The sequence below is a fragment of the Myotis davidii genome, unplaced genomic scaffold, assembly GCF_000327345.1.
Source record: "Myotis davidii unplaced genomic scaffold, ASM32734v1 scaffold265, whole genome shotgun sequence".
Classification (NCBI taxonomy): Eukaryota; Metazoa; Chordata; class Mammalia; order Chiroptera; family Vespertilionidae; genus Myotis; species Myotis davidii.
The window spans coordinates 4,543,523-4,569,295 of record NW_006296627.1 but is presented as its reverse complement, the minus strand read 5'-3'; the positions used below and the strand labels follow the sequence as shown (position 1 = coordinate 4,569,295).

The window sequence follows — 25,773 nt, the reverse complement described above, 5'->3', positions numbered from 1 at the left end:
CTGATGGGGCCACAGGGGTCCTGGGAGACTCTCACCTGAGTAGTAAAACTGGATCTGGAAGGCCAAGAGGAAATCTGAAAAAGACATCAAGCAGTCCATGGCATCATCCATGAGCACAATCCTGAGGGGGAAGAGAGAGAAATATGTGTGTGAGTGTGTGTGTGTGTGTGAGAGAGCGAGCGAGCGCGAGAGCCATTCCTGGGGCTCTAGTCTCCCTTGGGGTAGCAAGACGTTGGGAGAGGGCTCCCCGAAACAAGCTCCTCCCAATCACCTCACTTCTTCATCAGTTGGGCTCTGCTACCAAACTAAGCTGACCACACTACCAAGGGCAGGCTCCCAGTTCAGTCTCCGTGGCACCAGCTAGTGGATGGGGCCTGAGGAGGGGCGGGGGCAGCCAGGAGAGGGTGCGATTGTACTGCAGCCAAGATTTCTTTTCATATACTTGAGCAGTAAATCCTTTCATCCTGCAGTGAGGACCGTTTAGTCAGAATAAATACAGCTGATTGGAAAAGGCAAAAGGAACAGCCAAGAGGTTTAAAGGGGTCTTGGCAAGTGGCACTGAGATTTAATAAGCTCCCCAGGGCCGGAGAGCTCCAGAACCTCCATCCGGGGACACGGAGGGCAGACAAGGGAAGCGGGCCCAGAGCTGCTGGGGACTCTGCACTTGAGCGGGTCAGAGCACAACCTGTCTCCTGACAGGGTGGCCACTGCTCCTGTTTGCCGTCCTCTCACAGGTGGACCCCTCCTGGTGTTTCCTCTCTGTAGTTCCTTCCACTGCACCCCCCTCCCAGGGAAAAAACCACGTGACTATTAAGGGCTCAGACCCAGGCCATATTCATACTCTGCTCAGGGCCCCAGCAGAGGGAGGACAGGAAAGGAAGGATATGAGCACTCGCTGGGTTCCTTCCATGTGCCAGGCAGGGTGCCAAACTCATCTACTGAAAGGGAGCTGGGACCCCAATCTGTTTCTGACTGGGCCCCTCTGGCTTTATTTTTACATTAAAAAAGTTTTATTTTGATCTCTTGTGTATTTTTGTTTGTTTAAAACGTACTTTTATTGATTTCAGAGAGGAAGGGAGAGGGGGAGAGAGATGAAAACATCAATGAGAGAGAATCATTGATCAGCTGCCACCTGCACACCCTCTACTGGGGACTGAACTCGAAACCTGGGCCTGTGCCTTGACCAGAAACCGATCCTCGACCTTCTGCTTCATAGGTTGATGCTCAACCACTGAGCCACACTGATTGAGCTCTCGTGTATTTTTCTAAATCTCTCTGGACCTCCCACTGTCAGCGGGTCCCCAAACTGGCATCTGCATCAGCTGCGGAGAGAACCGGCACTGCTGACCTCGGGGAAGGGGCTTTAGAGAGAAGACAATGTGAGTGGTGCCCCTGGGGTCTTTTAAGGCAGGTGGTTCTGGTTTCAGATCTCCCTGAAGAGTGAAAATGGTTCCTAATTCTAGTCTGTAGTTGTAGTAATGATCACAATGGAAACCGGTATCCCACTTACTTCATGGCACTGTAGTCATTAAATCTTATCCCACAACAGTGAGGTAGGTGGTCATCATTTCCACTTTACAGTGAACAGACTAAGTCTCAGAGAAGTTCACCTGCTAAGTCACAAGCTGGTGAGTTTGCTTGACGCCACAGGCCACGCACTTTCCCTCGGGCCACACTGCCTCTTTCACATGGAGCATAAACACTAACCCTTACTTCTTAGTTCCTGCGGCTGATTTGTCTTCTTTCTTTTCACCTACATGTGAAGGCCAAACTGTTTTTCATGTATCTCTTCGGGAAGAAAAAAATTGCCCCAACTACCAGAGTTGAACATTCAAATTCTAGCTGGGAAAAATGCGAGGCCAGAAGGTGGGAAGAAGCAATGCTGCCGATGGCCACAGGAGGGCACCCTGGTCCCTCCATCAGTGGCTTCTGGGACAAGTCCTGAGCCATAGCCAAGCAGTCACCCCATTTCTCATAACCTGCGGATAACCCAGGGAGGCAAAAAGGAAGAGAGAGGGCACAAAGCCCAGATTCCAACTGGATGAGGAGGGAGAGGCAAGAGAGGTAGAGAGAGGGCCGGTAGGGCGGATGGGTCAGCGGAGACGCCCACACTACGGAGGAAGGGTGAGCTCTCCCAGAATGCTCAGGGAGGAAGAGCCACCAGCACCCAAAGCTTTCCCCTCCCAGGCTCAGCGGAGAAGAAAGGTCCCAGAGGAGGGAGCGGGTGACCTTTCCTTCCTGGCCTACTCCCAGGACAGCGGAGGACCGAACGGCCTGCAGTTAATAACTGAGGAAGAGCGCAGGCTGAGAACATCCCGAGCAGGAACCCGCGGAGGGGAGCCAAAGCCTCTGAAGATGTCCTTGGCTTCTCTTGTGTATCATCAACCTGGACCCAGGGCTCCTGTTTATAGCACTGACCTCCATTCACTACTTCCTACGTCATCCGTTTGTCATTTATTTATATTGTAATACAACTCAAATAACACAAGATTCACCGTTTAGAAGTATACATTGCGTTTTAGTACATTCACGAAGTAGTGCGACCATCACCACGGTCTCACTCCAGACGCGGTCGTTCTCGCCAACCAGCATGCACCGGGATAAGCCCTGCCCCACCCGGGCTTCGAAGGCAGTTGCCACAGCATCTTCCTCCCACAGCCCCAGACGGGACTAGAAGCTACAAACAGGGCCTGCCCTTCCAGCCCAGACCTGGCATGAAGCATCTGTAGGGACTGTTCTCGACCGCAACATTAGCACTCTCTTTTAAGATGGGCAGCTGGGGATGAACAAGAGCACAGCTGGGAGAGGGCAGGAGACCCGCCAGGTCATGGTGGCAGTCTCTCTGGGCGGGAAGGGGTCTTGGCCCTTGCTCCTTGGTGGCTGAAACAGACAGCAGTCGGGCAGGACCAGCAGGCTACCTGGGAAGGTGACAGCGGCAGGGTGTCTCTTTCTGAGGGACATGTGGCTGGGTCCCAGCAGCATGTGTGAAAAGGATGAAGGGTTTTCTTCTCTCTTTTTAATATTTTTACTAGAGGCCCAGTGCACAAAATTGGCACATGGGTAGGGTCCCTAGGCCTGGCCGGCGATCAGGGCTGATCAGGGCCTTCTGGCTGCTGTCTACGGCCTCCCTTCATTCCGCCCCACCCACTTCAGGGCTGATCAGGGCCTTCTGGCTGCTGGCTACGGCCTCCCTTCATTCCGCCCCACCCCCTCTGGTCAGCGCACATCATAGTGAGCGATTGAACTCCTGGTCTCCCGGTCGAACTCCTGTGGGGACAATTTGCATATTAGGCTTTTATGTATATAGATTGATTTCAGAGAGGAAGAGAGAGGGAGAAAGAAACATCAATGTTGAAAGAGAATCATTGATTGGCTGCCTCCTGCACTCTCTACGCTGGGGATTGAGCCTACAACTGGGCATGTGCCCTTGACTGCCTGCAGTCAAACCATGGACCCTTCAGTCCGCAGGCCAATGCTCTATCCACTGAGCCAAACCTGCTAGGGCTGAAGGGGCTTTCTTGATTGCAAGCAGTGAGACTGGCTGCCAGAAAAGCCAACTGGATCTCAGCTTTTATTAACAGCAATACCACTCATTACCCTGCTCAGCCAGAAGCCCGGGAGTCCTGGAAACTCCCTGTCTTGCCCACCCACATCTATCAGTCAATCAGTCCTGTCCGTCCTACCCCTGACATTTCTCTAGCATCCATCTACCTTCCTCCACGGCCACCATCTGCCACCCACTGCCACCTCTTTTTCCCGGACAACTGGATGACCTCCCTCCCTGTTTCCTGCAATCATTCTTGCCTCCTTCTAATTGAGTATCCAGTGCTCACTTTGGCAGCATATATACTAATTGAGTATCCATACTGGGGTGAGAAAGATCTTTTTTAAGACACAAATTTGACCATTTTACAGCTGTTTAAAACTCTTCATGGGCTTCCATTGCCCTTAGAACAGAGTCCCCCATTCTTCTCCACGTTCTCCCCTCTGCTTCCCTCTCCTCTCCAGGCTCCAGGGGCACTGATCCTTCATTCTTCCCAGTGCTCCTCCTTCCTCAGGCCCTTCAGAGCAGCCAGGGCCTCCACCCATAATGCTCCCCGCCCTCCAGGCCTCTCTCCTCACCTACCTGCGGCCTGCCCATTCTTCAGGTTGCAGCCTACACAGCACCTCTCTGGGGGACCTTCCTTATGCCCGACTAGGGTAGGCCTCCCCAGCTCTTTGCTACCTCCTCACTGTTCACCAGGTGACACTGCTGTCTGTCGCTTGGCTCCAGAACGGCACAGGGTACATAGCAGTCACTCAGCAAATATTTGTTGAATGAAGGCAAGCATGAAAAAATGAGTAAGAGGCCATAGAACCCTTTCTTCTCCCCTGGCCAGGTGACACCTGGACACTATAGCCAGCTGTGGACAGTCCAGTCCATTTAGGAGGAATGAACTAGCGTCTGCAGACCACGGTATCAGACAATGACTGCACTGAGACCCTGTGCTTGGGAGAGAAGGAGGAGGAGGAGTGAGGGCTGAGACCTGACCTGTGAAGGGCTGCCTCTGAGGGGGTCTGGCTCTAGAAGACTTTTTAAGCCTCTCAGCTCTGGGATTGTGGCTGCTTTGTGGAGGAGTGAGCCTCTTGTTGCTGGAGAAATTCAAGCAGAAGCCTGACAAGGTTGCACTCCTCACAAGAAAGAGCTTCTGCGGCTCACAGTGTCATCCCCAGTGCAGACAGAACTGACAGCGGCTCCTGTTAGTGCTGGTTCTGCTGGGGAAGAGGCCGCTGTCTGGAGGACTGGCGGCAGAGAGGTCTGAGGCTCACAAACACATCACATGCTCTGCTGTCCATCTCCACACCAGTGCTCCGACCCACGAAGGTCCTGGGCGTCGGGCACTGGGTCTCGGCAGACTGTGGGGAAGCAGGAGGAGCTCTACAGGCCCGTCTTGGCCTTTGGGACACGGACCCCTGTTCCAGACAGTGAGCTCCTTCCCCTGAACTTGAACTTGTCCCCAGCCCCGAGGCCTCCAGAAGGAATCTCTTGGAGAGGAGCTCATCCACATGTGCTGTTTTCCAGTTGATGGCAGTTGGCTCAACACCCCTTCCTGCCAGAGGCCTTCAGCTAACGTGCCAGCTGCTGCTGACACCTGGAGGAGCCGGCCGCCCCTGCTTTGAAGTGGAGCCAGCGGAGAGCTGTTGCCAACAGAAGGCTGTGCAAATCCACTGGGTGCAGAGGGATCCTTGCAGGCCATGCCTCCGGGCCAGAGAGAGGGGCTCCGGGGGAGAAGTGAAGGCACTGAGGTGCAGGCTGGCGCCGAGCACAGCCATGCGCAGGGTGGAGTCCAGCGCAGGCGACCAGAACGGAGAAAGAGCACTTGGCAGGGTCCGAGCTAATCCTGGGGGCTGACTCCCAGCAGCTGGGATGGGCTGGCTGGGAGGTAAATGAGTGTCAAGGAAGCAAACAGCTTTAGTCTGAACTTCCTGACTTGCCAACGTCGTATTTGCCCCCAAGGCTCAGTGTTCCTGGTCTAGTGGCTCGAGCTGCACCCATTTTCCTGGGGTTCTGGGTTCGCGGCCCTGGGGTCAGATCCCAGCTCCAGCACTCACTGGCCAAATTACTTCTTCTCTCTGAGGCTGGGTTTCCTCATGTGTAAAGAGGAGGTAACCATGATTTCTGTTTCACAGGAATTTTGTAAAGCGTCAGTATGATGCTGCACCGCACTTAGTGTACAATGAGCATTCAAAACAAGTGTATTCCAGCCGGTTTAAGGTGCTGGGAGAGTTCAAGACAGCAAAGAAACACAGAGCGCAGAGGAAGTAAGTGCTGCCAGCTCCCAGCCGGACGGAGGCTCTCGGGCGGAAGCTATCTGGTTTCGAATCCGCAGTTGGGGGAAGCCAGCCTCCAGCGGGTCCAGAAAGAAAAGCCACCTTCCATGACCTCGCCACTTTGTGGAGGTCACAGCGGAAGAGTGTCCCACGTCTGTTTGGGCTCTGCAGTCTGCGTTTCAGTGTCAGGGCCATGCTGAGAATGACCTACACTCTGGCTCCCTTCTCCAGGAAGAAGGGGAAGGCTGCTGTCAGGCTTCTTGGGACACTCCCTCCGCTGCCCCCCTTCTGGACTGGGTTGGCGGCACCCACGTGCTGCACAAGCTGCCACAAGTCCAGGCCCTTGATGTCCCGGTCACTGCTCTGCCCTGGCTCCAGCCTGCACCTCCAGGGCACCCCCAATGCCACCTGCCCTGTGGTGCCTCAGAAGCTCGATCCAGAGCATGGGCAGTAACAACGCAATGACGATGGTCACTCGTCATCAGGCTCACTCTGTCAGCACTGAGCCCATCAGTCCTGTGAGGCAAGCTCAGTGAATATCTTTACTGAGAACACAGAGGTTCAGAGAGGCTAAGAAGCCTGACTAAAGTCACCAGCTAGAAGTGAAAGAGCTGTTATTCAAACACAGGTCCTCTGACTCTAGTCTAGTCAGCTCCTGGGCCACCTGCACTGGTATAAACACTGGGCTCAGTGCCCCTTAGTGGCCGTAACACCTTCCTGCAGCTGGCGTTGTCCTTCCACTCTTGGTATTTGTAATCAGTGCCTAGCAACTGCCCCAGGGGGGCTGGAAGCTTAGGTCCCAGTGACGTTTCTTCTAGCACCCGGCTTGAAGGACCCAGCTCAGCCATTAAACCCCTTTCTTGGTCTCTCCCAGGAAGCCTCACAGCTAGAGGGCTCCTGGTAAATCCAGGCATACGTCGCTCCACTGCACTTCGCAGAAGTTGCATTTTGTATAAATTGTAGGCAAGATGCTCCATTAGTAAAAGGATCATGACTTGCTTTACTGCAATACTCACTTGATTGCAATGGTCTGGAACCAAACCCACAATATCTCTGAGGTATCCCTGTACCCAGATCCAAAGCATGGCTGCACGCTCCTCCAACTGCGGGCCCACTGGCTTCTCGCGTTCCTCTGGGTCGTCACTGGTGAAAGGCGGGCTTCTTTCCAGGAGGCTTACTTTCCCGAGGCGGCATTTTCCTCTCCCTGATCCCGACCTAAACCCCACCCATCCCTTCTGTTTTAAATGAAATATTTAAAACTTTAGGAAATGACAGAGAATAACATAACAAACACCTGTGTACCCACTAGCCAACTTTATCAAACCTCAACATTTTTCAACCTTGCTTCAATTTTTAAAAGCTTTGTAAAATATTACACATACTATTCAAGCCACCCGTGGACCCCTCGCTCATTCCATTCCTCTACCCTCTTCCTCAGAGATCACCTCTGAAACGTGGTCACTGAGCCATGGTGGCTACGCACCCCTCCCTCCCCATGTTTTTATACTGTAGTAATTCACACAACTGCCTATATTCTTAAAACATTAGGTAGGTGTTGTTGGGTTTTTTGCTTGTCTTCAAATTCTGTGTTATCAGTTGGTAACGTGATATTTTGATATATTTTTTAATGCCTATATATGTCCCTGTATTCAATTTAGCTGCTGTACAGAATCACACTCTGAGGTACCGCACTCTGTCCTTTCTACTGCAGGGGGCATGCAGCCTGTTCCATGGCAGCGATTACCAACAGGGCAAGGTTCCTTGATAGTTCAGTGGTTAGGGTGTGGCACTTGCACTGCCGTGGCCAGGGTTCTGTTTGCTGCCAGGGAATTCTTGCTTCCTGGTACTTCTCTCTTTGAATGCCAGCTCCATGAGGGCAAGTACTTTGTTTTGTCCACTGCTCTGTCCTTAGCACCTGGAAGTGTGCCTGGCACATCACAGGCACACTCAATGAACAATGACTGAGGAAAAGAATGCAATTTTGTTTGTGGTCAAGTTTATCTATGTTGTCCATTGGGCTTGGGGCTTCTTGTATCTTTAACTTTTTGTTGAAGAATTCTTTAACTACCTGATAACCATAAAAATATTTTCCTCTATTCTCTTTTAAAGAGCTTTAGAGTTTTGTATTTCACACTAGGTCTGTAATCCATGTGAAACTGACTTCTGAATATGTATGAAGTAGGGATCTGTTTTGTCCTTTGTGGAAAAACGATGACCCCACCACTACTCCTTGAGTCAGCCCTTTCCCCACTGCTCTGAAATGCTGCCCTTTTATAGATTAAGTTATTATAAATTCAGGGGTCAGGCTGGCCGTCTAGTGTGATCCATTGGTGTATCCTTACTCTGGTGATATACTATCTTAATTATCATGGCCTTATAGTAAATCTTGATAGCTGAGAGGGCATGTTCACCTATTACTAATCCTTTAAGCCCCAAATTCAACATGTCTTCCTCCATGGAAAAGCCTTTCACGGTTCCCCAGGTCAGGCTGGGTCCCCTGTTTCTATGTTCCTGTTCATTGAATGTCTGCTGCGCTGTCAGCTGTAAGTTCCTTGAGGGCTGGAACAACATTTGTTTTTCTCACTGTCATAGCCCCTCCACAAGCACACTGACTGGCACATGACAGGCATTTGGCGATGGAAGAATGGGGAAGGAAAGGCTAGCCTGTTTCGCAGAAAGACTTTTTGGGGCAGCAGAGATATTGTTAGATGGCAAGTCAGATCTAGGGAGGAAAACTATGCAGAAAGATATTGCAGGGAAGAGGCATAAAGAAAGACACAAAAGGAGCATGACGCTGTGTCCTTGGTGCATGGCATGCGGCTGGCAGATAGCAGATGTTCAGTAAACATTTGAAAAATAAATTACAGGAATTAAACACACTCCCCATTCACTAATTATGATTTTTTAAAAATAGGTAATCTATTTTGAGGGCTACATGATATATTTTACATGCATGATCTCTTAAGCCCTAAAAACAACTCTACTAGTAAGACACAGGTGCTATATATATATATATTTTAATCCTCATCCGAGGATATTTTTCTATTGCTTTTTAGAGAGAGTAGAAGAGAGGGAAAGACAGAGAGAAATATTGATGTGAGAGAAACACATCGATTGGTTGCCTACTGCATGAGCCCAGGCCAGGGCCTGGGCGGGGAGGAGCCTGAAACCAATCAATTGGCTGCCATCCACACGCCCTGACCAGGGCCGGCAGCCTGCACCAGAGGTACATGCCCTTGCCTGGAATGGAGTCCAGAACCCTTCAGTCCACAGGCCAACGCTCTATCCACTGAGCCAAACTGGATAGGGATCTCATTATTTTTTAAAAGTCTTGTCATAATAATAATGCCAACATTATTTTAACAGCAAGAAACTTATTTATAGAATGTCTATAACATGCTAAATAATTTATATATATAGTTTTTGAAATCTTACAACCACCCTATGGCTTATATACTATTATCACCCCCATTTTACAGATATGAAAACAGGGCTTAGAGAAGTTCAGATAGAGCCTCATGTCATCCAGTTAATAGACACAGGTAGTGCTACACACGGGTCTTTCTAGCCTGTGATGCTGGTGCTCTTGTAGGTCAAGGCTGAAAGTTTATTCTGTGCCAGGCATTATTTTAAGCATATTACATACTTCTTCAATGATTAAAGCTCTTATTATTCCAAATTTACAAATGAGGAAACTGAGGCTCAGAGAAATTAAAGAACTTTCCAAGAACACAGATGAACCAGGATTTGAACACAAGAAGTTTAGTTCCTACAGCCACTATGGAAAACAATATGGTGGTTCCTTAAAAACTGAAAACTAGCCGAAATCGGTTTGGCTCGGTGGATAGAGCGTCGGCCTACGAACTGAAAGGTCCCAGGTTCAATTCCGGTCAAGGGCATGTACCTGGGTTGCGGGCACATCCCCAGTGGGAGATGTGCAGGAGGCAGCTGATCGATGTTTCTCTCTCATCGATGTTTCTGACTCTCTATCTCTCTCCCTTCCTCACTGTAAAAAATCAATAAAATATATTAAAAAAAAACCCAAAAACTGAAAACTAGAACTATCATATGATGCAGCAATTCCACTTCTGGGTAATTATCTGAAGAAAACAAAAACACGAACTTGAGCCCTGGCTGGTTTAGCTCAGTGAATAGAGCATCAGCCTGCAGACCGAAGGGTCTCAGGTTCAATTCCAGTCAAGGGCACATGCCTGGGTTGCGGGCTCAGTCCAACATGCAGGAGGCAGCCAATCAATGATTCCCTCTCATCACTGATGTTTCTATCTCTCCCTTCCTCTCTGAAATCAATAAAAAAATATTTTTAAAAACCCACAAACACACACACACACACGAACTCAAAAAGATATGCATCGCTATGTCCACTGCAGCATTATTTGTAACTAGAGGCCCGGTGCACAGAATTTGTGCACTGGGGGGGGGGGCTGTACTTCAGCCTGGCCTGTGCCCTCTTGCAGTCCAGGAGCCCTTGGGGGATGTCTGACTGCCATGGAGGTGGGAGAGGCTCCCACCACTGCCACTTGCTTGCCAGATGTGATGTACAGCATGGTGACTATTCTATATAGTAAATGCCTAATATGCTAAGTGTCCAGTTGTCTGTTCAACCAATCAAAGCATAATATGCTAATGATATGCTAAGGCTGCTCAACCACTTGCTATGACATGCACTGACCACTAGGGAGCAGACACTCGACATGTTGACCAGTTGCTATGATGTGCACTGACTACCAGGGGGCAGACGTTCCGACCAGTAGGTTAGCTTGCTGCTGGGATTCAGCCGATCAGAACTGAGCGAGCCGGGCTGGACACGCCCTGGAGCCCTCCCGCAGTCCTTCCCTGGCTCCGATCATGCACTGGTGGGGTCCCTCGGCCTGGCCTGCACCCTCTCGCAATCTGGGACCCCTTGGGGGATGTCAGAGAGCAGGTTTCTGCTTGATCCCATAGGCTAGGCTGAGGAACCCCACTGGAGCACAAATTTGTGCACCAGGCCTCTAGTAGTTAATAATATGGTATTGCCTATTTGAAAGTTGCTAAGTGAGTAGATCTTAAAAGTTCTCACCATAAGAAAAACAATTTTGTAACTATGTGTGGTGGCAGATCTTAACTAGACCTACTGTGGTGATCACTTTGCAATATATACAAATATCCCATCAGGATACCGTATACCTGAAACTAATATAATGTCACATGCCAATTATAGCTCAATAAAAATGATAATAACAACAACAAAGAAGTCTGGCTCTAATTGCATGGTCTGAACCATCAGAAAAGCTCCCTAGTCCACGAGGGATGGAGACAGAGATGCTAGGTGACCATTTGAGAATAAAATTACTTAGCGCCTCCTGCTTCTGCAGGAGTGTCTGAGGTGGAGAGGCTCTCTGGCTGGGCATGACCATGGAGTCTGTTCCTTTTTTCCCTTCCTGTGTTTCCAGCTCAAACCTGCAGCCCCAGGGCCTGGCCACGGTGCTCACAGCACATAAGTCAGGCGCATGTGGGGACGCCAGGGCCCTGAACAGGCTCTGGTGTACAGCTGCCTGTGGATTACATTCTTTCACACACACATCATCACAGACTAGAGCCTCCTTCTGCGGCCTGAGTGAAGTGAGCCCAGCAGTGAGACGGGGCAGGGCAGCGCCCTTCTGGCAATGGTAACTGCCTTGAAGGCCCTACCCCCCATATGCCATGCTGGTCAGCAGGCTGGGCTTGTGTGTGAAGTTGGGATCCTGGACAAAATGAGAATAGCTTACACAACCAGTGCGCGTTCTGGGATATATACAATTTTTCTACACACACACCAGCTGGAGTGGCACTGGGGAAAGAATGGCCCTGGGAGGCAGGGCTGACACAGAAGCCTGATGCTCATACACAGGGAGAAAACAAACTTCTCTCTCGTTCTGAATCCAACTCTAATTTTGCAATCAGTATCCTGAGCATTACCCTAGGACAGTGATGGCGAACCTATGACATGCATGTCAGAGGTGACACGCGAACTCATTGTTTTGGTTGATTTTTCTTTGTTAAATGGCATTTAAATATATAAAATAAATATCAAAAATATGTCTTTGTTTTACTATGGTTGCAAAGATCAAAAAATTTCTATACGTGACACGGCACCAGAGTTAAGTTAGGGTTTTTCAAAATGCTGACACGCCGAGCTCAAAAGGTTTGCCGTCACTGCTGTAGGCCCTTCTGTTGTTTACACTTGAATTCCCATAATTCCCTCACTGCTGTTGGCATGGATGGGCAACAATGCTGCCTCCTCAAACGGGAAGGTCTAAAGTTACTACCAAACAGTAGGCTTCCTGGTGGGAAGGGGATAATCGGGAGATATCACTCCACAGCCCTTGGTATCACTGATTGTAAGAATCTGTGGAGTTAGAGGGCTCTGTTTCTTCTATTCTCTTGCAGTGCATACATGTATCAGACTGTCCGGAAGGATCTGGGAGATGGCTGGGCAAATGCAAAGCTGTGGCTGCTGGGACTGAAAATCACACAGAGGGCTCGCCCCCCTAAACTCGCCACCTACCTTTTTGGAGTGGGAAAGGAAGGCTGTCGCTGCCCTGGAGGGACAGAAACCAAGGTGGTCTGTCACAAAGTGGGGGCAGGCAGGAACTGGTACCCAGGTGATCCTCTTCTAAACCAACGTCAAGCTCCTTGAGCAGGAGCAACTATAACTTACTCATGACTACATTATTTCCAGTGTACAGAACAGCTCCCGGCACAAAACTGGCACTCAAGAAATGTTTCATGGCCGAAACCGGTTTGGCTCAGTGGATAGAGCGTCCGCCTGCAGACTGAAAGGTCCCAGGTTCAATTCCGGTCAAGGGCATGTACCTGGGTTTGCGGGCACATCCCCAGTAGGAGATGTGCAGGAAGCAGCTGATCGATGTTTCTCTCTCATCGATGTTTCTGACTCTCTATCTCTCTCTCTTCCTTTCTGTAAAAATCAATAAAAATATATTTTAAAAAAATGTTTCATGGAGTACTGACACACGCTACAACATGGATGAACCCCAGAAACGTGCTCAGTGGAAGAAATCAGTCACTAAGGACCGTATGATATATGAGTTCATTTATTTTAAATGTCCAGAATAGGCAAATTTATAGAGACAGAAAGTAGATCTGTGGTTGCCTCCGGCTGGGGAGGAGCAGGGGCTTGGGGAGTAATGCTAAAAGGTGCAGGGTTTCTTGTTGGAACAATTAAAATGTTTCAAAACAGCCCGTGGTAATAAATGTGAACATATTTTGTGAATATACTAAAAGCCATTGAATTTAATACTTTAAATGGGTGAATTATATGGTATCCCAAAACACTGTTAAAAAAGAAAAATTTGCCAAGACCGGTTTGGCTCAGTGGATAGAGCGTCGGCCTGTGGACTGAAGGGTCCCGGGTTCGATTCCGGTCAAGGGCATGTACCTGGGCTGTGGGCACATCCCCAGTGGGAGATGTGTAGGAGGCAACTGATCGATGTTTCTCTCTCATCGATGTTTCCAACTCTCTATCTCTCTCCCTTCCTCTCTGTAAAAAATCAATAAAATATATTTTTTAAAAAAGAAATATTTGATGAATATATCAATGAGTGAACAAATGAATATAGGATATAGTTTCTGACCTTGTCCTTGCAGTTCCTTAGAACCAGGGGTTGTAGGAACCCTGTAAACTGCCAGACAAGGAATCTTCATTCCTATGTTCATTCACTCAGGAGCCACCTGTGGAGTGTCTAGAACAGCGGTTCTCAACCTGTGGGTTGCGACCCCTTTGGCGGTCGAGCAATAGTACCATCCAAGATCACTGGTCACAGATGACCATAACAAATGTAATGATAATGAAAAAGTTTGAAATACTGTGAGAATTACCAAAATGTGACACAGAGATACAATGTGAACAAATGTTAGAAAAATGGTGCCTATAGACTTGCTCAACCCAGGTAGCCATAAACCTTCAATCTGTAAAAAAAACCAGTATCTGCAGAGAGCAATAAAATGAGGTGTATCTAGACAGAGTATTTTCCTAAAAATTCCATATGACTCCTTTCAGAAAACAAGATTTTTTGCTATACTTCCATTTGCTACCTTAGCTCAGGTTTTATGTTATAAGTTAACTGAGTGCATAGTCCAACTACCTCATTTGTTTAAAAAATGTGAATGACTGAAACCAAACACAGAAATTAGGAGGTTCTAACTATTCTGGAATAATCTTGAAAACACTTTTTTTTTTTAGCATAAATAATACAATTCATCCTTCCCTTTAGTGAGCTTTATCCAGTCTCCAAGCTCATCCCCTTTCCTCACAAACTGCTGCCACTCTTACCTCTGTGTGTGTGTGTGAGTGTGTGTGTGTGTGAGTGTGTGTGTGTGTGTGTGTGTGTGTGTGAGTGTGTGTGTGTGTGTGTGTGTGAGAGTGTGTGTGTGTTTGAGTGTGTGCGTGTGTGTGTGTGTGTGTGTGTGTGTGTGTGTGTGTTTCTCTGTCTCTCACCTCTCACACTTATACTTACACACACAAATACTTATGATTTTGTGTGTGTGTGTGTGTGTGTGTGAGTGTTTGCCTCTTCATCTCACCACCCTCCAACTCTATCTGCAGACCCAAAGGCTCCCCACAGAAACCACAAAGGATCATTTCGCTTCCGTTTGGAAACACAGAAAGTAAGTATTATGTTTTTGGTCAATTCCCAAATAAACCTCTCTCCGAACGCCAGTTTCTTTCCTGATGGTTTGTTTGTTTGTATACATTTCAGGTTTCTCTAAGAAGCTCTGTCCCCGAGGGCTGAGTTGGCTTCGGGAGCCCAGAAGACATACCTGGCTGCTTTCTGAGTAAGCTCCAGCGGGAAATCGGGGCACAGTAACTGCAGCAAACAGTGATACTCCTTCATGGTCAGCAGATCTGAAGTGGAAATGGAGAGAAATACATTAGGTCTCTGCATGTGAACTTGCTGCTTTCTTTTCAGTCACTTCATAGGTTTCAGACCTAGTTTCAGTAGAGCTGCTTTTTTATTTTTTCCTAATCCTCATCCAAAGATATTTCCCATTGGTTTTTTTAAAATATATTTTATTGATTTTTTACAGAGAGGAAGGGAGAGAGATAGAGAGTCAGAAACATTGATGAGAGAGAAACATCGATCAGCCGCCTCTTGCACACCTCCCACTGGGGATGTGCCCGCAACCCAGGCACATGCCCTTGCCCAGAATCGAACCCGGGACCTTTCAGTCCGCAGGCCGACTCTGTATCCACTGAGCCAAACCGGTTTCGGCTTCCCACTGGTTTTTAGAGAGAGTGGAGGGGGACGGGAGAGAGAGAGAGAGAGAGAGAGAGAGAGAGAGAGAGAGAGAGAGAGAGAGAGAGTTGTGAGAAAGACACATTGATTAGTTGCTTCCAGCACACAATCTGACCAGGCCTGAGGATGAAACCTGCAACCTAGGTATGTGCCCTTGACTGGGAATCAAACCCATGATCCTTCAGTGTGTGGGCCAATGCTGTAACCACTGAGCATACTGGCCAGGGCAGTAGAGCTGCTCTTTTTAAAAGAGTTAAGGGTGTGCTAGCCACTGACCCCCAGGGGTGAGATTTTAAGGTCCATATTTATACAAAGTGTTTCCTGGGTGGGAGGCACCCAGCTATAACCCAGCTATTTTAGCCAAAGGAGCTTCACTGGTTTGAAAAATGGGATGGAAAAGAAGGAACAAGAGGCATGCTTTTATCAGCCTTCTTAGTTTGGCTTTCCTTGTGTATAACAATTTGCAAGAATGAGTCATTTAAAAGCTGGTTAAATCTGCCGAAATTCTCTGGCATGGTAACATTCACTACAATGTGCCTAACGACCATCGACAGAACATCTGGAAGCAGGACTAAGGCACACTCAGTCTTGCAATGTATGGAGGAGAAGAGTACAGTATAGCAACCCGCAGACCTTATTACTCTGTCATCCAGTATTACACAGACTGGCTTCTTTTTGATGTCTGCGCACAAATCTGGTCATATTATAGTAAGCCAAGTTAGCTGTCCAAGGTATACAGTCCAGGCAAACAAATGATTCCTGATATACAGAAGCAGTGCGATGGGAGAGAGGAGCCAGTCTTTGCTGGCACAGGAGACCCACAGAGGTACACCTCGCGGAGTTACATAGGACCCCAAGGGAGAGGAAAGACCCTGATGCTTAAAGGCTGTTTCGGTACTGTGTGTACTGACCCAAAAGGTTCTAGGTCAGCCAGGCAGCAGCAATCCACAAGTGTTCCTCAAGCTAAAGCATTTCAAATATGGAAAGACATGCTGATGGTAAAGCAAGAGTAAGCAACCTGGAAGCCATCCTAACTGGGAGCATGAGTGAGAGAAGGGAATCCAAAGGGCACGGCCACATTTGGGGAATGAAGATGATCATAGGCACTTGGTTTCTTTGGACCTAAGTTAGCCCAAGCCACAGGAATTCAGCTCTCCTGCCCCGGCTAGTTCGGTTGATGCTTTTCCAAGACAAAAACCCCAAATCCCCAGGGACAGGCCTGAGTTCCTACTACTTTTTCATTAAAGCTCAATTCAAAACGGGGGCACAGAGTTAACCAAACCACACTGCCAAAGTCAGGGACACCAAGGAACAGAATCAGCGTCAATGTAGGTCAAAGGATCAAGATGGCTTTTGTGGCTTTCGTCTTGGCCACAATAGGGTGTGTACTTTCCTCTCCTCACTTGCCTGACCTCGGGCACAGCCTGAGAGGGGGTTTTGTCAAGGGAAGGAGTAATAGCCACTCATGATCTCATAGATTTGGGGTGAGGGAAAGGAAAGGCAAAGGGAAGGGAGAAAAGCCACTGAATCTAATGTGCTCCCACTTTAATCTCACTCCAGAACTCCCTATATATGGTATAGAGAGAAGTATGGGGGCAGGAAGTAAATAAAAGAGAGTTCTATCTTTGAATTATCAGTGCTTTTCTAGAGTAAGCTTTGGTGGATATACCTGATACCATTCTTGGAGGTGGACGTAAAAGTGTCTCACACAGAAATTCACATTTATCCCCATAATTACCTATAAAATATCCTTGGGAAGATAAACAGGGTGAAGGTAAATGAGAGATGAGAGATGAGAGATGGAGAGAGAGAGAGGGAGAGAGAGAAGAGAGAGAGAGAGAGAGAGAGAGAGAAAGAGAAAAAATGCTGGGGATTGATGTCAGCCTCCTGGTTTCCAATTCTTGCTTCCCAAAGTCAGAAAACTGATGTATAAAAACAACTTTGCACTCCTCTAATGTACTGTCTTGCGGGAATACTAAACACGTCAGAAAATCAGAATACATCTTGTCCGTCACTTCTGGAACTTGACTTTCCCAAATGTGAAGTAAGGAAGATAGTCAGATAACGAGATAAATGAAACTCAGGCAAAGAAACAGCTTTCACCACTTTAATTGTGGGAGGCTCTACGTCTATCAAGTGGTGGTTAAATAATGTCAAGTTTAGATGTCTTCCATGGAGAGGCATCTGTCACTTGGAGACACTCCTGGGTTGTATGGTGGGTATTTGGGAGAATGGTAAGTGGAAAATAGTAAATGGTATTTGTTCCAAAATCAGAACATTGATGAGCAAATGGGAGCTGTCCCCTTCCTGTCCCAGAGGCTAGGGCAGGGGTGGGCAAACTTTTTGACTCGCGGGCCACAATGGGTTCTTAAACTGGACCGGAGGGCCGGAACAAAAGCATGGATGGAGTGTTTGTGTGAACTAATATAAATTCAAAGTAAACATCATTACATAAAAGGGTACGGTCTTTTTTTTCAATAGTTTTATTCATTTCAAACAGGCCGGATCCGGCCCGCGGGCCGTAGTTTGCCCACGAATGGGCTAGGGTCAAATCTTGGCTTTGCAATGTACCAGGTATGCAACCTTGGGGAAATTGCTCAACCTCTCTAAATATTAGTTTCCCACCTGTAAAATGAAAATGATGATACCTACCTTTCAGGGCTGAAGTCAAGATGAAAAAAGATGTCTACAAAGTGCTTAGCAGGATGTCTAGAACATAGTAACTCCAAACAATCAGAGGTATTTTGGTTTTGTTCTTAAATCCTGAAGGCAAAGACAGGAGAGGAGAGGAGGAAGATGTTTCTTGCCAAGTTGAAATGCTTAAACACCTAGGAGTGTTTTGCCTTGAAAATTCTGTCAGGTTGCCTGAGCCAAACCTGTTTTAGAATATTCACTAATTTGATATCAGCATGTGCCTCCTGGGGTCCAGGCACTGTTACAGAAATGAGCAAGCGAGCAGTCTCCCTAGTTCCCAAGGCTCACACTCAGGCATTAGTTAATCCTAAATGCCCCTGTCTACTTTGGGCCCCCGGCTCTTAGAACTCTCCAAGATCTCAAAGGCCTTTGCAGGCAGCCCTTTGTGCTATAGGATTAACAGTAATGAGACTGAATAGTCACTGAGGTCTTTGCTCAGGCCTTGAATTAGCTCACTTAACCTTCACAACAACCTCATGAAGTAGACTCCATTATTCTCAGTCCCATTTCACAGATATGTTCATGGAGGCGTAGAGAGATGAAATACTCTGATGAGTGAGGAGAGAGAAGAGTCCAGAGCCTGGGGAACAGAGAGAGGAACTAGCTTTCCAGAGCAAGAGTCCAGGCTGGGAGGGAAAGGATGACCAAGGGCTGGATGGGCTTAATATTAATAATACTAACAGCTCATATTCACTGAGCACTTGCTGAGGGCAAGGCACTGTCCTGCCAAGGGTTTTACATGCCTTAGCTCATCTAATCTTCACTATTGTTATCCCCATTGCACAGACACAAACTCAGACGGTGCATGCTTAAGAGGCAGAACTGGAATTCAAACGCAGGCGGCTGGCTCCAAAGTTTACCCAACAAACATTTTCAAGGCCTTGATCTTATCAACCACTAATGTGTGAAGGCTCAGGAGCTTGCTTTCCCCTACAAACAAACTGCAGAAACTAAATAGCTTCAGGTGAATTGGATCAAGGAGACAAGTCAAGCGAATTGGGATTTTTCCCATGTAAGAAATTGAGTCTGAAAGGTTCTAATTACTGTCAACAGGAAAGACTGCAGCTCCAGTACAGCAGCTTATGCTGGGCCGGAGGCCACAGGAGGGCGGGGAAGAGTACACCTGTGCTGGTGGCCACTCCGCCATTTCTCATCCCAGCCTCTGCACCCGGCAGGTGCAGGGAAGGTAGGTGGTGTGTACCAACAGATGCATGCTCTAAAGGAATCCCCACAATTAGGAAAGCTTCAGCCAGCAAGCCCTGAAAGTTCAAAGGCAAAGACATAAGACGTCTTGGTATAAGATCAAGATCAGAACACTCTCCACAAATTGGTGCTTCTCTTTTTTGTGGGTGGTCAGAGCTGTTAAACTTTCTTCCTCTAAACCTTATAATCGTCCTATCAACTCTGTGCCTGGCTCCAGACCAGAGGGTTTTACACCATGATTTATCATCTCTAGAGGCAGCACAGCGTAGTATTGTGGCTAAGAGCATGGACTTCAAAGATAGATTGTCTGGGCCCAAATCTGAGCTTTGCCATTGATTTCAAATGACCTGACCTTTAAGCTCTTGATGCCTCAGTTTTCCCATCTATAAAATGGAGATAATGATAGTATCAACATCACACAGTTGCTGTGAGTTAATGTAAAGTACTTACATTACATTAATGGCCCGTCATACATCCTCTGCTATAGTATTTGCTATTATTTTAGAAATAAAGAAACTAGGGTTTCCTTAACTCAAGTTAATTACTTTCTCAAGGAAACAGCTAGTGAGTGGAGGAAGGACTGAGATTCCGACCTAAGCCTGCCTAGCTGCAAAGGTCTTGAGAATTCTCCTTTAGGAGGTGGGATCTGGCTGGGGTCAGGCCAGTGACTGATAGACTTTATATCAGAGTGAGACATAGAGATGCCTTCCAGGCGGCCCCATTAAACAGGGCAGAGTGGTTGCACAGGGTAGTGGTACAAGTGCAGAGCCCAGATTTTGCAGCCAGACGACCTCGCTCCACTACTTACCACCGGTATGACTTGGACAAGTTATACAACTTCTCTAAACCTTGGTTTCCTCATCTCACAAATGTGAATAACCACAGTATCTACCCAATAGGATTGTTGTAAAAATCAAAGGAGGTCATGTATATATATGACACTTTCCTGGAAAATTAGCAAAGTGCTCAATAAATGGTAATAGTATTTTATAATTATTAACCAATTAATAGTTGAAGTCCTGAAACTGAGAAATATTTGGACTTAACTAAAGCCCTTAGCACATGTCTGGCACATCACAGTAAATATCTGTTGAAGGAATGAGTGAATGAAAACACGCTTTGTAGTCTTGCCGGTGTGGCTCAGTGGTTGAGTGTCAACCCATGAACCAAGAAGTTGCTGATTTGATTCCAGGTTGGTGCATGTTGCAGGCTTGATCCCCAGTAGGGGGCGTGTGGGAAGCAGCTGATCGGTGTTTCATCAACGTTTCTATCTCTCTATCCCTCTTCCTTCCTCTCCCTCTCTCAAAATTCAATACAAACATAAAAAAGGAAAACATTTTGCAGAGTGACTCATGAAAATTCAGAGGGACAAAGTTCTGGCCACTGTGTGAACACAGAGATGGGGACTCTCCAGACACAGGGGGCATATCTTAGTTGGGGAGGGGTGTGAGGAGATGCCAGGAGTTGTAAAGTGCTGAAAATGGAAGGTGTCCTATTTGGTAGGTACTATAATCTCAGGAAACAATAAATCATTGCAGGTGTACTGCTTTCCTGGGCTCTGCTGACTCCTAACACCTTTACATCAAATGCTCAACTCAATCAGCTTGGATATTTATTTTCATAGGAATGTAGCACCGATTTTACCTTGAAAATCAGAGGAAGCCTAGGGTTTACCTTCTAATAATTCAGTTTACCAGTGTTACAACTCTAGCATGAATACTGTAGTTATTAAGATAAGCAGCCTCCGACTCAAAAATTCTTTCATTGGCCATCTTTAATCCCAGACAGTGATAGATGAGGTTATTTTGGCTAGAAAATTTAGTCAGAAATTACTGATGCTCAATATATCCCGTCTTTTCTTGGAAATGAAGCATAAAGATGTTCTCTTGTCTTTTCTACATCTGGTTTGCCTTCTTGCTGTGGAAATTCCTGCCTCTGAAGCTCCTGGGGGCAGCTTAGTCATCTCTACAAACTCTTCACAGACCACCATGTGTGTCCACACATTTGCTCAGAGGAACTGGGGCGGTGTGTGGTTATAGACTCAGATGCTCCCGCGCTTCCTGGGAAATGGTGCCCTTTCCAGGATCAGAGTGGTGTCATTAAAGGAGATCAGTGGAGGAGTGGAAGGAACTAGGGCCATATCTTTGTCCCTTAATCAGAAAAAGCCTTCTCCAAAGTCCAAATCAAGGGTTTTTAGCTCAGAAAGTATGAGGGATGAAATGGGGTTTAGTCTGAATTCATTTGTATGAGTGTCTACATATTGATGGCTGGGTGAGCTAGTGCTGGGACAAGAACTGGAGATAATGAAATGCTACCAAGCCATGGGCAATCTCAGACGACTGGACAACTTCTAGTTGGTTGGCTGCATGTTCTCAACAGGAATGACCACAAAAGCCAGAGAATACCACAGCCCATGAGTGGACTCTCCAATTTTCAGCTGCAATTGTTTTTATGTTCTTTTATGCAGGGCTCATTTTAAATGACAATCACCCTCAGCCAGGCTGCTCTGCCAAGAGATGCTCGGAAGGACATGGATAGTTCAGGGCATGACCATACCACTCCTTCCCATCCCCAAGGCACTTAGCCTTTGGTACCAGCCCACAGCTGAGTAAATACTCCTCAGTGCTACTCTGCAAGAATGGGGATGGGAGTGAGGGCGAGTGAGGGCAGAGAGAGGAAGGGGCAAGACATGTGGCACACCACGCAGCACTTGGGTACCACAAATCACAGGAAGAATCGAACATTCTAGGGCCATGTTCCTGTCAAGCAAAGTCCCAGAGAATAGCAGGCTGTGTTCTTCAAGTTTATCTTCTTTGGTAGCACTGTTGTTTTATGTTTAATGGAGGGAAATGATAATTAATTTACTGAAAGGAAAATGATCTTACAAAAGGAATGAGAAGCAATGGCTTCCAATGACACCTGTGGGGTTAAGGACTTGGGCCATTATTAACACTACCCTTTGCCAACTCATTCCTCCCCAGAGCATGCTTTGTGTGTTCAAATAAGGGCAGAAAGCCAGACTCTTTAGTTTTATATTTTATTATGACTAAGCCCAACATCAAGTGACTATTTCTTTTTGACCAGTATATATGTTCTAGGCAAAGTATTAAATCAGACATAGTAACACTTTCATGGCAATTTTTAGAATGAACAAAAGCAACTCCCCAGGAACTGTTTATATTACACAAAGATTTAAAGAAATGTGGCAGCATTAACTGGTTTGATGCAGTGGATAGAGCGTCAGCCTGCAGACTGAAGGATCCCGGGTTTGATTCTGGTCAAGGACATATGCCTGGGTTGGGGGCTTGATACCCCAGTGGGGGGTATGCAGGAGGCAGCCAATTAATGATTTTCTCTCATCATTGATGTTTCTATCTCCCTCTCTCTCTCCCTTACTCTCTGAAATAAATATATATATATATTAGAGGCCCGGTGCAAAAAAATTTGTGCACTCGGTGGGGGGGTGTCCCTCAGCCCAGCCTATGCCTTCTGCAGTCTGGGACCCCTTGGGGGATGACTACCTGCTGGTTTACGCCCGCTCCCTGGGGAACTGGGCCTAAGCTGGCAGTCAGACATCACTCTGGCAGCCCGGGAGCCCTGGGGGGATGTCCACTTGCCAGCAGGGAGCAGGCTTAAGCTGCAGTCGGACATCCTTAGCACTACTGAGGTGGGAAAGGCTCCTACCACCACGCTGTGCTGTTTGCCTTTTATTAGATTAGAATACACACACACACACACACACACACACACAAAGATGCGAGAAATTAAAAAAAGAAAAAAAGAAATGTGAGCAATTCTAACCTGTGATCGTGTATGGCACATTATGGCAATCTGATCAGGTTTTTAGGCTTACCATGGCCATCCCTACTCACTACTGTGGGATTGAACTAGAGGCCAGGTCTGATACGATAAGAACCCCCAGACTGTGTGAGACCCTTGGGGTATTGCCCTGCCTTCTGCTCATCATGATGGGGCTGTTGAGAGTTGGAGGACCAAGGCAAGACTTGATTCTGGGGCGGGGTGTCACTCTCTTCAACAGCTTTGATGACATGAAATATAACAGGAGTGCATAGGCCTAGGGTGGGCAGCCATATGGCATTATGAAAGGAGGCACCAGTGCCAGTAGCAACAGGGCTAGTTACTCTGGCACAAGCATAGTCTCCTGACCATTTATTGAGGAAATGGCAGGCAGCTTTGGACATCAAAATATGGAGCAGGATCTTGGCACCATAAGCTCCCAAAGGGCCCAGCAGCCCATCAGGAAAGTTATTTCAAGCCTAGCATTTGTACCACCATTCATCCTAATCCAGAGACCAACTAGCCCAGCTCTACCAGTTGTTGTTGCTTCACGTTTTCATTTGGAAATAAGAGGACAGGGTGTGTCCTTTGAAACAGAGACCTCAGAGCCAAGATGTAATTCTTATCCAGGAAGAAGCAGGTGCTGTGGAAAACTCTTGTGACCCACTCTTACTTGAAAAGAAACGGTTCAACAGGCATGAGAGCTCGGGTGGAAATGAACTCCATCCCTCCTCATGGCAACTAGAGGTTAGAGGAAACATTCTGCCTTTTCATGGTGGTATATCTGCAATACCTCACAACCTTTGAAAGAGAGGAAATTCATGGTGTTTTGAATTTCCTTATGTGGATCTTTATGGTCACAGTGAAGGCTTTCATGTTGTTTTAGGGCGAATATTCTGTTCTACCACAAAGACATAATACATAAAGAAAAATACATGGTCTGAGTTCTGCACAGAACTAATTACATTTTTCTGGGCTTCCATTTTCTCACCTGTAAAATAAGGAAGTTGTGGCACGTGAGGGTTGAAAATTTTTTTTAAACAGATATACTTTTCCCCTCAATGGGAATCTTATAAGGAACCTCAACAACATAGATTAAATAAGGCTTTTTTGCCCAATATTCTCAATAGCCCTCACCCAGGCTAAAGGTGCAAAGAATGAGGTAGAGGGAAGAGAAGGCCTGAGGCACTGGTTTGAAACTCTAGGGGTCTGTGGAGGACAGTTAAAACCCCCTAACCCCTGCATGGGTCTTATGTAACACATGCTTAACAGTGCAGGCTCCTGAATCGGCCAATCAGGATCCCAATCTTGGTTCTTCAGCTAGTTGGTCATATGACATTGAGCAAGCCAGTTGGAAATAAGAGTGAATAATAATAACAACAATAGTAATAGGAATAATGATATTACTAATACTAATCATGAAGAGTTCTTTTTTTTGGGGGGGGGAAGGCTTTTTTAAATTTAAATTCTTTATTGTTTAAAGTATTACGTAAGTCTCCTTTTTCCCCATTGACCTCTCCCCGGCTGCCCCTAACCCCTCGCACATGCCCTCACCCCTTACCCCCATCCCGTCTGTGTCCATTGGTTATGCTCATATGCATGCATACAAGTCCTTTGGTTGATCTCTTACCCCCCATGAAGAGTTCTTGAGAGGATTAAAGAGATGATTAAAAAAGAGAGAGACAGTAAACTGACAGTGCCCTAAACTGGCATAGGGCACAGGGGAAGCACTCAGTAACAGCACCTGTTCTTGTTATCACCCTCCTCCATTTGAGGCACAGAGGCGGGATGGCACCTGCAGAAGAGAAGGCACAATTCACGGAGATCTCCAGCTCAAGCCAGTGGGTGGCTAAAGCAATCTTATTTCTTATCTCATGACTACTTTATCTTGCCTTTGTTCTTCGTAGATGAGTGAATAAATAGTCTTCCTGCCTGAGGCAAACACACACCATTTTTCTTGATAGTTAATGCACTGCCAATCCTCTATCATCTCACCATTAAAAGTGCTGATGAGTCATATTGGTAGAGACTATATAATTATGCAAACCATTTTCATATTCATGATCACTTTTGATTCCCATACAAACCTTGAGGGGGAGGGAGAGGATAATGGTATGATTTCTCTTTTTATAGACAAGGAGAATGAGCCTCAGCAAGGGACAAAATCACCAGGTAAATGGCAGAGCCATGATCAAATCGAGCCTTCTGATTCCAGGGCCAGGCCTCTCTACTACACAGGCTCCCTACGTCCTTTTTGTTCCCTGGAGCCCCGAGACTCAGCAGCTTTTATTTCTCATATGGATGTAAACACCTAGAATAGTGAATTCCACAATGAGAATGCAGTGCTAGCTGCAACTGCTAATACTTGTATCACTGTTAATATTTAAGCCTGCCACCAGCGATTTCATCTCCATCACTCCTCTAGGCGGGCTCCAGGGTCAGATGTAGTCAATCTGGCTCCCAGCTTCCTTGTTCCCCCAAAACTGATAGACCCTTTCTAGTTTAGGTGACTTTCTGCTAATCTCTATAGAGAAGGGATAACAAGAATACACATTTTAAGCCACTATAAACCTGTATCTGCAATTTTAACAAGACTAGACACAGATTGGCAAGAGAAAAGTGTATTTAATATACATAAAAAAAACCTTCCAACTACTCTCTCCTTTCCAACTGAAAATCAGGCTGAAATTTTATAAGCTATCAGCAAAACTGTCTGATGAGGACTTGTCTGAGAAAGCAAGCCACAGAAAACAAAAACCAATAAAAGTTATTATTTTTGGGGCTTTCCACTGTCCAAAGTAGCCACAGAATAAATAAGAAGTGGAACAGATTATGCATTTGATTCACTTAAAATGCATTTTCCTTCTTTTCTAAATAAATATAAAAAGAAGCAGTGGCTAACAGAGTTACTCACTCAGGGTGAGTTGAACCAAGACGGACTAAAAATAAAAAACTAATCTAAAGCTGGTTCTCG

At 46.8% G+C, this 25,773-nt stretch overlaps 1 protein-coding gene across 5 annotated transcripts in view; it reads right to left on the bottom strand.

Moving 5' to 3' along the window:
- LOC102753164 (chromosome unknown open reading frame, human C11orf49) overlaps positions 1-25,773 on the bottom strand; it is a 144,999-nt gene that overhangs the window by 7,786 nt on the left and 111,440 nt on the right. For all 5 annotated transcript variants that reach the window (XM_006772280.2, XM_006772278.2, XM_006772279.1 and 2 more), the window contains 2 exons: positions 14,629-14,713; positions 36-121 (listed from right to left, as the gene is read on the bottom strand). In XM_006772280.2, the coding sequence (XP_006772343.1) occupies positions 36-121; positions 14,629-14,713 (171 nt within the window). The remainder of the gene's footprint in view (positions 1-35; positions 122-14,628; positions 14,714-25,773) is intronic.